Below are 12,005 nucleotides of genomic sequence, written 5' to 3'. Positions count from 1 at the left end.
GAGAGCGACAAAAAAGTGCCCCAAACAACAAGTCAAGACAAGCAAGTTGTTTGTTGTTTTATAGGTACAGACATAGGCGGAGCGTGTGTAAGGCTTATTTAAACTAAATCTAGTAATAAAGAGAAAATGAAAATTCAATGAAAAGTGTTGATTGCGGCATTAAATATAGATCTGCACATGTTGCATTATAATTTTTTTTTGTTTTATACCGTTGCGCACTATAACCAGCAACTGTATGCAAGATTTTGCAAGGCAGCCAGTTCAAATAATAAATTGCCTAACCATTGCCTTACCTAATGCAGCAAAACATACGTTATTTTCAATTTCTGAATGAATTATATATCGCCTAGAAAGCGTTCACAAAAGCGCTCCCTTTATATTCACCAAGCTGTCACTCATCTTAAAGGATTAGTCCACTTTCAAATAAAATTTTCCTGATAATTTACTCACCCCCATGTCATCCAAGATGTTCATGTCTTTCTTTCGTCAGTCGAAAAGAAATTAAGGTTTTTGGTGAAAACATTCCAGGATTTTTCTCCTTATAATTGACTTCAATAGCCTCCAAACGGTTGAAGGTCAAAATTACAGTTTCAGTGCAGCTTCAAAGGGCTTTAAACGATACCAGACGAGGAATAAGGGTCTTATCTAGCGAAACGATCGGTCATTTTCTAAAAAATGTAAATGTATCTGCTTTATATAAAAAAAGCATTATCCGTAAGTAGAATAGGGAAGGCGTAGGACATACAGCGACAGCGTAAGCTTTTTTCAGGAATACGAAAGTGCGGTTTTGGCGGAAGCACTTGGAAGGTGATACTTTTTTTACCAGAACACACCAAGCCGACGCCGACGAACTAGTGGCGACGAAAGCAAACTGCGGGGTTGGCTCACGTCGGCAGCGTCTGTGTTCAAAGTTGCCCTGACACACCAAACCGACGCTAAACAGCCGACGGCCAAGTAGCACGTCAGTTCGACGCCTGCGTGAGATGAAATGCCTTTCCGAACGGCAGGCGGCAGTAGCTCAACAGCCAATCAGAATGATCAGATGGCCAGACGGACCGACGAGCTCCAACGCCGATTCAACATGTCGAATCGGCCGAAAAAATGCCGACGAGGACCAACTTCAGCCGACGGTGCAGAACACACTGAGAAAACTTGAAAACTTGACGAAGAAAAACTGCCCGACGGCCGACCGTCGGCTTGGTGTGTTCCTGCATATACATTTAAATTTTTTTAGAAAATGACCGATCGAAAAGGGAGCGCTTTTGTGTACGCTTTCTAGGCGATATATAATTCATTCAGAAATTGAAAAAATCTATGTTTTGCTGCATTAGGTAAGGCAATGGTCAGGCAATTGCAAAATCATGCATACAGTTGCTGGGATGCGCAGGTTGCTGATAGGCAACACGTAACTATTTCATTTCAACTATTCAATATATTCTATTTAAATGTGTTTTTATGGAGGAATCACATCTAGCCTTGCCCTAGAGTTGGTTCACCCTCCGCCTATGGTTACAGAGCAAATGTATGCATTATTATGAACTACTGTTCAAAAGTTTGGGTTCAGTGAGATAACAGTGAGAAACTGTTGTGCTGCTTAATATTTTTGAGTTAATCATGATACGTTTTGTCACGATTCTTTGATAAATAGAAAGTTCAAAAGAACAGCACTTATTTGAAATATATATATTTTTTGTAATGTTTTTACTGTCTCTTTAGATCAATTTAATGCATCATGTGACACTGAAGACTGGAGTAATGGCTGCTGAAAATTCAGCTTTGCCATCACAGGAATAAATTACATTTTAAAATATATTAAATAGAAAATAGTTAATTGAAATTGTAATAATATTTCGCAATATTAGTTTTTGCTGTATTTTTGATTAAATAAATGCTGCCTTGGTGAGAAGAGACTTCTTTCAAAAACATTTAAAAATCTTACTGTTCCCAAAGTTTTGAGCGGTAGTGTATATTTTTATATACAAATATAATATTAGTCTATTAGTCTCTTTTAACACTTGTTTTGAACTGATGTGATGAATAATCATGTGTTTTGGTTTGCATCCAAGTAAATAATCAAACGAAATTAAGTATTTAATTCTTTGGATTATGCAAATGTCATTTAATATCAAAACCATTTATTTCTATCAATAGATATAATATCCATAGATTTCAATAAACCCACTAAATCGTGATTTGTACCATGACAAGATAATGGTCCATAGCTCCCTCCACAGAAGCCTCAGTTTTCTCTAATGTGCCCACCAAGATAAATCTCTTTCCTTTGTGCGTTCTCCTGGTGGAGCACAGTAAATCTCAGTCATTTGTGTGCTATTTTTCAGGGCCGGCTCTTGAACCTGAGCTGCTCAACAGTTCCCTCATTTGTGCTGTCAATCACGGCAACAACCCAGGTAATTTAACTTGTCACCATTTGGGTTTTAGCCGAAGTGTGTTTGTACCCTCTGTACGGATGACATTTTATCCATTTATGTTAGTGGTTCTGAGTGCTGCTGCACAGCTGTGTGATTATTATTCCTGATTTAACATCTCTAATCGCAGGCTGTTGTGTTCTTTATTTTAATGTTAGGCTTTGGCCCTAATAGAGCTGTATAATGCACCAGAAGGTCGCTACAAACAGGATGTCTACCTGCTGCCCAAGAAGATGGGTAAGAGTAATCTAAACCAATCGCAACTGGCAACTTAAATACATCAGTTATATGCATTAACTGTGATAAATTGTGTGTGTGTGTGTGTGTGTGTTTCAGATGAATATGTGGCCAGCTTGCACCTACCCAATTTTGATGCTCATCTTACCGAGCTGTCAGATGAGCAGGCCAAATATATGGGCCTCAATAAGAATGGACCCTTCAAACCAAATTACTACAGGTATGAGAGGTGCTCTAAAACACCTCACATCACTATACTGTTGATTTTGACTGATAGTACTCATCATAATGTACACATTTTATATACCTAGTGTGTGTGATGAACACATGCAACTAAATAATAATAAAATGTTTGGTCACTTACTGCCCTCTGCTGGTTCTCAATAAAAGTCTCACATACAGCAACCAGCGAAACCGCTAATTGTCTTCAGCATTTTAGTCTAGTACAAATCTTTTCAATTATTTATAATAATATATAAAATATATAAATGTATTATTTTAGCTGATCAGTATGACATTCACTACTGTTCAAAAATGTGGGGTTGTAAGATTTTTTTTTTTTTTTATAAAGTTGCTTATGTTCACCAAGGCTGCATTTATTTAATCAGAAATACAGTAATATTTTGATTCAAAATGAAATTTATACCTGTGTTGGCAAAGCTGGATTTTCAGTGTCACATGATCCTTCAAAAATCATTCTAATATGCTGATAATAAGCTCAAGAAACATTTCTTATTATTATCAATATTGAAAACGGTCATGCTGCTTAATATGTTGTGGATTTTCAGGATTCTTTGATGAATAGAAAGTAAAAAACAGTACTTTTGTGACATTATAAATGTCTTTACTGTCACTTTAGATCATTTTAATGTGTCCTTGATGCATAAAATTTATTTTTTTAAAAACTGACCCCAAACTTTTGAATAGTGTAATTAATAAGAATCAGTTAAAAAAAAAAAAAAAAAACTAAATAATTTTTATATTATAAATATTCTTCATACCAGACTGAACAGTTATGACAAAAATGAACATTTTCTATTGTTTTACTTACAGATATTAGTGTGACTGGATCGATCAGCCTTCATCAAAGATGGAGAGACCTGTATTAACCAGTGAAGCAAGATATTTATTTTATATTAATATGCATTTCTTAAAGCAAAACTTGATTTTACTGAATGTTGTTCTTATTTAATAGTGTTACTAATGTCCTGTGACAAAATATACATTCATGTCACTTTTAGGCTTATGTGCATTGTTAGAATTCATGTATTATAGCAATTGTTGTAAATCTTCTTTTAACCTAAAATACGAAAAGGACCACTATCTATCTATGGCTCAAAAAAATGTGCCAAATATTGGTTATAGTTACTGATCTCATAGAATAATTGATAATTATTACTATATGCTTTGTTTTTACATGGTTACTCCATTCACCCAAGGTTACGCTACACTCAATCGTTCATGACCAAAAAGTTGTCTTTGTGGCTTTTTAATATAAAAAAATGTTAGTCTCGGCATAATATTCCTGATTTATTGCTCTTGCATAAGAAAATATAATAGCTTTTTTGAATGAATGTACTGTGTATAACTGTAAAAGCTAGAGTGTTCTGGCAATATGATACACACCACTGTGTGCAGAAACTTCCGTGACCCGGCAGCACCTGCTGCTAAATATACCCCGCTTGGGGGATTTTATGAATTGTCACCAACAGGGATTCTTTTCCTTTTCACTTTCTCACACACCTTCAACATCTCTGTGGCCTTTTATATAGTTGTTATATTCAAATAATATAGACCATTATATGTTATGTAGGCCAGTTTTAGATGAGTATAAATGTAACCCCAGTTGAAATGAGATTTTGGGATATTCTGTAAGACGTTCGCTTAATATTATTGACCTTCGACCCCTAACATTCCCACACGCAGTCAGCTAGATTCACAAGAAGCACACATATTTTGATCACCATCTCTAAGGGACTGCAAATGTCTTAAGAAAAAAATCACTGTGAATGCTGTCATTTGAATATTTTCCTCATCTGCACTTTGTTTGTGATTTACCTTTGCATTACATCATTTGTCAGATGTGTTCCCTTTGCCTTGATGTCATCATCAAATCCCTGCATTAAAGATCTTGCTGTCACTAAATATGCATTTTTGACCTCTATTTATTCTATGTGTAAAATTATTGTGTAAAAAGTTTGTTATATTGTTGCAACAATATTGTTTTTTATGATAAGATAGCCATGTGCAAAGGGAATCTAGTAGGAAAATGTTAGGAATTCATGTTTAATTGTGAACTTGGGGCCAAAAAAGCCAATCCGCCACGTTAAAGCGTAAATCCACCCATAAATTTGTATGAAATATGGTTGAATCCATATGTAGTAATAACAAACGACTATGATTGGTCCATACTGGCAAGCGCTGAGAAAATCAAGTCAGACTGCTGAAGTAACGACAGACGCTTACAGTAACAACAACAACGCTATAAACAACAATTTACTCCGGAATAATGACCAATTTGAATGGAGTTTGAAATAAAAATACAGAGTTATAAAATTATAAAAGAAAAAATCTCATTTCGACACATCGTTTAACCCCACCCGGTCCTAGTACCAGCCAACTTACGCTATTTCTATGTTTGGACCGCAGTATGTACGAGATCATCAGTGCGCGCCTGGAAAGTTCAGGGCTCGTCAGCCTCTAAAGTTACCAGAGTCAAGAGAAGTCTGCTCTTTCTAGAAGGAACATGGGAGGTATAAAGCTCGAAGTATCACTCGGGTCAAGGCAGTCGAGAAAAGACAACTCAAGCAACCTGAAGCAAAGCAGAGCAGAAGAGTCCGCTCTCCGAAGCGATACTACAAACTCACAAGACCTGTAAGTGACTCTATATATTTTCTATATGCTATATGTTAATATAAATTAAAATATAATTGTAAGCTTTTGGATTATTAAATTGAGTCTAATATTTAGAGACCTTAACTATTTTGAGTTATATTAACTTTTGAAATCTTTATATATATATATATATATATATATATATATATATATATATATATATATATATATATATATATATATATATATATATAAATTATTAGGAATTTAAAGCTTTAAAACTTGAAAACTTTTTCTTAAAGGGATAGTTCACCCAAGAATGAAAATGTACTCACCCACATGTTGTTCAAACCTGTATGAGTTTCTTTCTTATGTGGAACTCAAAAGAAGATATTTCGAAGAATGTTGGTAACCAGACAGTTGATTGTAGCCACTGACTTTCATAGTATGAAAAAAAATACTATAGAAATCACTTGAGGGTGATTAAATGATGACAGATTTTTTATTTTTAGGTGAACTATCCCTTTAAGTATAGATTATTTGGTTTATTGATTTTTTAAAATTGTTTAATGAGTCTAATATGAGAGATGAAATCTTTAATAGATCTTAAATATATTTAATTATTCATTTAAATATTTATATTGAACATGAATTATACAAAGATATTCATAGTAATAACTATGAAATAACTCATGACTTTTTTGTGTTGCAGGTGTTATTTCATTACTAATAATCAAGATGTCTAAAGGTCTGTCCATTGGCATTGATCTGGGAACCACTTACTCCTGTGTGGGCGTGTTCCAGCATGGCAAGGTGGAAATCATTGCTAATGATCAAGGAAACAGAACCACTCCTAGCTATGTTGCCTTCACAGACACAGAAAGACTCATTGGAGATGCTGCCAAGAACCAGGTCGCCATGAACCCCAACAACACAATATTTGATGCCAAACGGCTGATTGGTAGAAAGTTTAATGATCCAGTGGTCCAGTCTGACATGAAGCTTTGGCCGTTCAAGGTCATCAGCGAAGACGGCAAACCAAAAGTTCAAGTTGAGTACAAAGGAGAGACCAAGACATTCTACCCTGAGGAGATCTCATCCATGGTCCTTGTCAAAATGAGAGAGATCGCAGAGGCCTTCCTGGGTCAGAGAGTCAATAACGCCGTCATCACGGTCCCAGCGTACTTCAACGATTCGCAGAGGCAAGCAACCAAAGATGCAGGGGTGATCGCCGGTTTGAACGTGCTGAGAATTATCAATGAGCCCACAGCGGCTGCCATTGCCTACGGGCTGGACAAGGGCAGGAGAGGAGAGAGGAACGTCCTGATCTTTGACCTGGGTGGAGGCACCTTTGATGTCTCAATCCTGACGATTGAGGATGGGATCTTTGAAGTGAAAGCCACAGCAGGGGACACTCACCTGGGTGGGGAGGACTTCGACAACCGGATGGTGAAACACTTTGTTGAAGAGTTTAAGAGGAAGCACAAGAAGGACATCAGTCAGAATAAGAGAGCAGTGAGAAGGCTTCGCACGGCCTGCGAAAGAGCTAAAAGAACCCTCTCATCTAGCACTCAGGCCAGCATCGAGATCGATTCCCTGTTTGACAGCATCGATTTCTATACTTCCATCACAAGGGCTCGTTTTGAAGAGCTTAACTCTGAGCTCTTCAGAGGCACTCTGGATCCAGTTGAGAAGGCTTTGGGAGATGCCAAAATGGACAAATCTCAGATTCACGATATTGTTCTGGTCGGCGGCTCCACGAGGATCCCCAAGATCCAGAAGCTTTTGCAGGACTTCTTCAATGGCAGGGATCTCAACAAGAGCATCAACCCAGACGAGGCGGTGGCATATGGAGCAGCGGTGCAGGCCGCCATCCTAATGGGCGACACCTCGGAAAACGTTCAGGACTTGTTGCTTCTGGACGTAGCTCCTTTGTCCCTGGGTATCGAGACCGCAGGTGGAGTCATGACTGCTCTCATCAAACGCAACACCACTATCCCTACCAAGCAGACGCAGATCTTCTCCACATATTCTGATAACCAGCCAGGCGTCCTGATCCAGGTGTTTGAAGGCGAGAGGTCTATGACCAAAGATAACAATTTGCTTGGCAAATTTGAGCTCACGGGGATCCCCCCGGCACCAAGAGGAGTACCCCAAATCGAGGTGACCTTTGACATTGATGCCAATGGCATCCTGAACGTATCTGCTGTTGACAAGAGCACAGGAAAAGAGAACAAAATCACCATCACCAATGACAAAGGTAGACTGAGCAAAGAGGAAATCGAGCGAATGGTGCAGGATGCGGAAAAGTACAAAGCCGAGGATGAGGTGCAGAGAGAGAAGATTGCTGCGAAGAACGCCCTGGAGTCTTACGCCTTCAGCATGAAGAACAGCGTAGAGGACGAAAACCTGAAAGGAAAGATTAGTGAAGAAGAGAAGAAGAAGGTCATTGATAAGTGTAAGGAGGTTATCACTTGGTTGGAGAACAATCAGTTGGCTGAAAAGGAAGAGTATGAGCACCATCAGAAGGAACTGGAAAGTGTGTGTAATCCAATCATCAGTCGGCTGTATCAAGGAGGAGTTCCTCCCGCAGGTGGCTGTGGATTCCAAGCCCAGCCTGAATCAAAGGGTCCCACCATTGAAGAGGTGGATTAAAGAAGGGAAAATTTGCCTTACTATAGTGCAAAATTAATTTCAGTGGCCTTACTGTATGATACTTCCAGATTTATATGATCTAAATTATTTTTTATATCTTGTTTGTCAAATGTGCTTGAATTTAAATGTTGTAAGACCAATTGTCCTTCAGCTGTGTCAGCTGATAAGTGAATTAATGGAATGAAATAAATTAATATGGTGATATAATGTATTTATTATTTACAAGAATAAAAATAAATGCGAATTTTAAACCACAAAAATCAAAGAAACCAGTCTTTTTTATTATTATTATTATTAAAGCAGCCATGGTAGAAAATGCATGATGTTAAACCTGCTCTACTTTAGTTTGTACACTAGATGACGTTGTAAGACAGACCCTTTTCACATTTTGGAAACTAGCAGGGCATATAGCCATAAATAACTATATATATAGCTGTAGTATTTCCCATTTGCTTCTTCAACAGCAAAATAAATCAATAATAAATAAACTACTGCGTTCCTATGATTTTCTAAAAGAGGACAAAAATATATAGAGACATTATATGGCAGTCATATTATAGAAATGTCAAATTTACCGTCAATCCCCCAACTGTATTAGAATAAACCCCCATGCAGCAGTGTTTAGTAGTTTTTTTGTTGTTCTTTTTGTAATTTAATGCCATTACATTTATGCATTTGGATAATAATAATAATAATGCACAATATAATAAATAATAATGCACAAAATATAGTGTTATAAATGTACATAAATCAAATTAAAATGTTAATTAATGCGGAAATACGTCATCATATTTCGTGAAAAAAGGTCCATAATCTGATAAACTGAACCTTTCCTCTATACTAATCAAATTCAGCTCACAATCACACGTAATGCAGCGCTGTAAGGGTTACTGAAACGCTGGAGCATCATCATCATCATCATCATCCTCCCATGGGCTGTGTCGTCTGACTGTCACAAAGATGCAACAGATCTTTCCCAACAAACTGATGATAACCTTCGACAACAGATGATTTGGCCTTAACATCGCAGACGCTATTCAGCAAGGTTTTATTGTAAATTCATTGTTGTGATTAAGGAATAATGCGCGCGCAGGATGGGATTTACTAATTCAAACGACAAGGTGACGAGAGTTTTGAAAGAGATGAAATTGGGAGAATTTTTAGAGTTGTGTGACTTTTATTTGAACTAACCTGCTTTTCTTTATCAATGTGATAAATGCCGAAGCGCTCGCGCTTAATTCTGTCGTGATACGCGGAAGGTTTGCTCATGTTTTGGGGTTAACTATAGTGTCAGAGTGCCCATGAATGAGGATCAACGCAAGCATCCTCCCTTAGACTGAGACTCGAGAAGAGTTTCTCCGTTAACAGGTGGTTCTTCGCGCCTCTGATGGTCATGTTGACGCCGGAAACTCACTACAGTTGTTCGACTTTTATAACTGACGACAGCTGCGCAGGTTTAGAAAGCCAAGAGAGTTACTAGGTAAAAGCCTCTTCATCGAAATCTATGATCAGCTCGGTGTGTGTTTCGTCGTACCGCGGGCGCAAGTCAGGCAACAAACCTCCTTCCAAATCATGTCTGAGGGAAGAGATGGCCAGAGGGGAAGACTCGGACAAAATCATCATCAACGTTGGCGGCACGCGCCACGAAACCTACAGGAGCACCCTTAGGACCATACCGGGCACGAGACTCGCCTGGCTCGCCGACACGGACAACCAAGGGAACCCGGACGCAGACACGGGACAGACGCCCACCACCACCACCACCAGCGAATTCTTTTTTGACCGACACCCGGGCATATTCGCCTACGTGCTGAACTACTACAGGACTGGCAAGCTCCACTGCCCGGCGGATGTGTGCGGCCCTCTGTTTGAAGAGGAGTTGGCATTTTGGGGCATTGATGAGACGGACGTGGAGCCCTGTTGCTGGATGACCTACCGCCAGCACAGGGACGCAGAAGAGGCGCTTGACATGTTCGAACCGCCAGATCCGGAGGATGCGGAGGACGACCAGGACTTGCCCAGACGCTTCGGCATTGAAGACAGCCCTGACCGCTCCAGGGGGTGCTGTGAAGTTTGGCAACCAAAAATATGGGCGCTCTTTGAAGATCCATATTCTTCGCGTGCAGCCCGGGTAAGAGATTAGAATGCACAATACACGAATATGGGGGGGAAATTAGGCCTTTGAAAAGAAAAAAAATCCCCACAAACGGTCGAGGAGATGCTTAATCCTTTATCCTATGAGCTGTTTCATCGTATGCATATATGATATACAACATACCTATGTAAAGTTCCTTAGAAAACTTTTTGTTTGAAAACCATAAATGTATTTGTGCTTTAAAGAACCCCAAAACCAGAACAATGGTATGAAAAACATATAATGAAACTTCTGTTTAAATCTTCAAGGAGCTGTAGCTCAATTCAAGAACCTTATACATTCAAAAATGGTTCTTAGAGGGAAACCTATTAAAGAACCTTTATTTCAAGGAAGGGGCCAAATTGCTGTATGTTATTTCTTGGGTGTCAGAATGTTAAGGAATGTTAAATTTTTGTAGTAATGAGGGGGAAATAATGAAATATGATACAGCTAGTTGTCACATATTTGATAATTAAAAGTAAATGAACATTAAAAAAGTTTTAAATGACTACAGCACCAACTGTTTTTTAACATCTGAGGTGGAACAGTCCATAATCACTTTTAAAAGGGGGGACGCAGGCTTTTCATGTGTTTAAAACAAGCTACTTTTGAGGATAGATTAATTTTTATTTTAGATAATAGTTCTATTTAACATATCCAAGAGTTCTAACAACGTGTGTGATTCTATAATGCTTTAAAAAAGGTAGTGCAACACCAAAGTGTAACATGTTTTAATGAGCCATAACCAGATCATAATATGTGCATCTAAATTAGAAACCATTGTTATAAGACTGGCAAAAATAGTCTTGCATCATTTAGTATTTACTGTAAGTTATGCACTTCTAACAGGTGATGCATGCCAGCAGGTGTTGCATTGTGGCCATTCGAGTTTTCAGGCTTTACTCTCAATCTGTAAGTTAGTTTTGAATAAAATATCATCTTTACTCTGTGGTTACCAGTGGAAACACAGTCAGCACCAACTGTCTATTTAAACAGCACCTGTCTCACACTGTTGCAAACATGCACTCACCCAGATGCCACCTGCTCTAGTGTTTATGTGTCACATGCTGATGTCAGATGTGTGAAATCCTCTGTTTCTGTGATGGATGAATGTCATTTTGAGAAGTTTCTATGATGCTACAGAGACAGAGTGATTTATTTTTAATGAAATCTAATGGTGCCCACTTATCAAAAGTTGTGCAACATTCAGATTTGTCTACTTGTCTCCTTTATTGCTAGGTTGGTGATTTATTAGGTAAATGCACTGGAATGGCCTTTAACCAGCTCTAGACAAAGGATGCGCTTTGAGGGCTGTGTCGAGGAGTGATCTTTAGAATTTGAGACTTAAAGGGTTCACCCAAAAATGAAAATTCTGTCATTAATTACTCACCCTCATGTCATTCCACACCCGTAAGACCTTCTCTCATCTTCGGAAAACAAATCAAGATGTTTTTGATGGAATCCGAAAGGGATATGAATCGTTCATAGACGGCAATATAATCAACACTTTCAAGGTCCAGAAAGGTACTAAAGACATTGCTAAAACCGTCGACGTGACTGCAATAGTTCAACCTAAATTTTATGAAGCGAAGAGAATACTTTTTGTGCGCAAAAACATAACAAAAATAACGACTTTATTCAACAATCTCTTCTCTTCCCTGTCATTATCCTTATGCAGGTGACGCAGTAAGCACAGTGAAGGCTTCTGTGTTTACGTC

The 12,005-nt window shown here is 38.3% G+C and overlaps 3 protein-coding genes across 7 annotated transcripts in view; all 3 read left to right on the top strand.

The window, feature by feature from the left end:
• ahcyl1 (adenosylhomocysteinase-like 1) overlaps window positions 1-4,808 on the top strand; it is a 29,997-nt gene extending 25,189 nt beyond the window's left edge. For all 4 annotated transcript variants that reach the window (XM_048209874.1, XM_048209873.1, XM_048209875.1 and 1 more), the window contains exons 14-17: window positions 2,340-2,408; window positions 2,585-2,663; window positions 2,763-2,883; window positions 3,717-4,808. In XM_048209874.1, coding sequence (XP_048065831.1) covers window positions 2,340-2,408; window positions 2,585-2,663; window positions 2,763-2,883; window positions 3,717-3,723 — 276 coding nt within the window. In that variant the 3' untranslated portion in view covers window positions 3,724-4,808. The remainder of the gene's footprint in view (window positions 1-2,339; window positions 2,409-2,584; window positions 2,664-2,762; window positions 2,884-3,716) is intronic.
• A 107-nt stretch (window positions 4,809-4,915) lies between these two features.
• On the top strand, window positions 4,916-8,669 carry hspa1b (heat shock protein family A (Hsp70) member 1B). Its single transcript, XM_048209872.1, has 2 exons — window positions 4,916-5,537; window positions 6,211-8,669. The coding sequence occupies exon 2, from the start codon at window positions 6,237-6,239 to the stop codon at window positions 8,151-8,153; it is 1,917 nt and encodes a 638-aa protein (XP_048065829.1). The 5' UTR covers window positions 4,916-5,537; window positions 6,211-6,236; the 3' UTR covers window positions 8,154-8,669.
• A 306-nt stretch (window positions 8,670-8,975) lies between these two features.
• The window catches only part of kcnc4 (potassium voltage-gated channel, Shaw-related subfamily, member 4), a 29,623-nt gene continuing 26,593 nt past the window's right edge, over window positions 8,976-12,005 (top strand). Inside the window, exon 1 of one of the 2 annotated variants that reach the window (XM_048210216.1) lies at window positions 8,976-10,284. In XM_048210216.1, the coding sequence (XP_048066173.1) occupies window positions 9,658-10,284 (627 nt within the window). In that variant the 5' untranslated portion in view covers window positions 8,976-9,657. The remainder of the gene's footprint in view (window positions 10,285-12,005) is intronic. The other variant, XM_048210215.1, reaches the window with a different exon arrangement.

The sequence above is a fragment of the Megalobrama amblycephala genome, linkage group LG12, assembly GCF_018812025.1.
Source record: "Megalobrama amblycephala isolate DHTTF-2021 linkage group LG12, ASM1881202v1, whole genome shotgun sequence".
Taxonomy (NCBI): domain Eukaryota; kingdom Metazoa; phylum Chordata; class Actinopteri; order Cypriniformes; family Xenocyprididae; genus Megalobrama; species Megalobrama amblycephala.
This window is presented reverse-complemented; position numbering and strand designations above follow the sequence as displayed.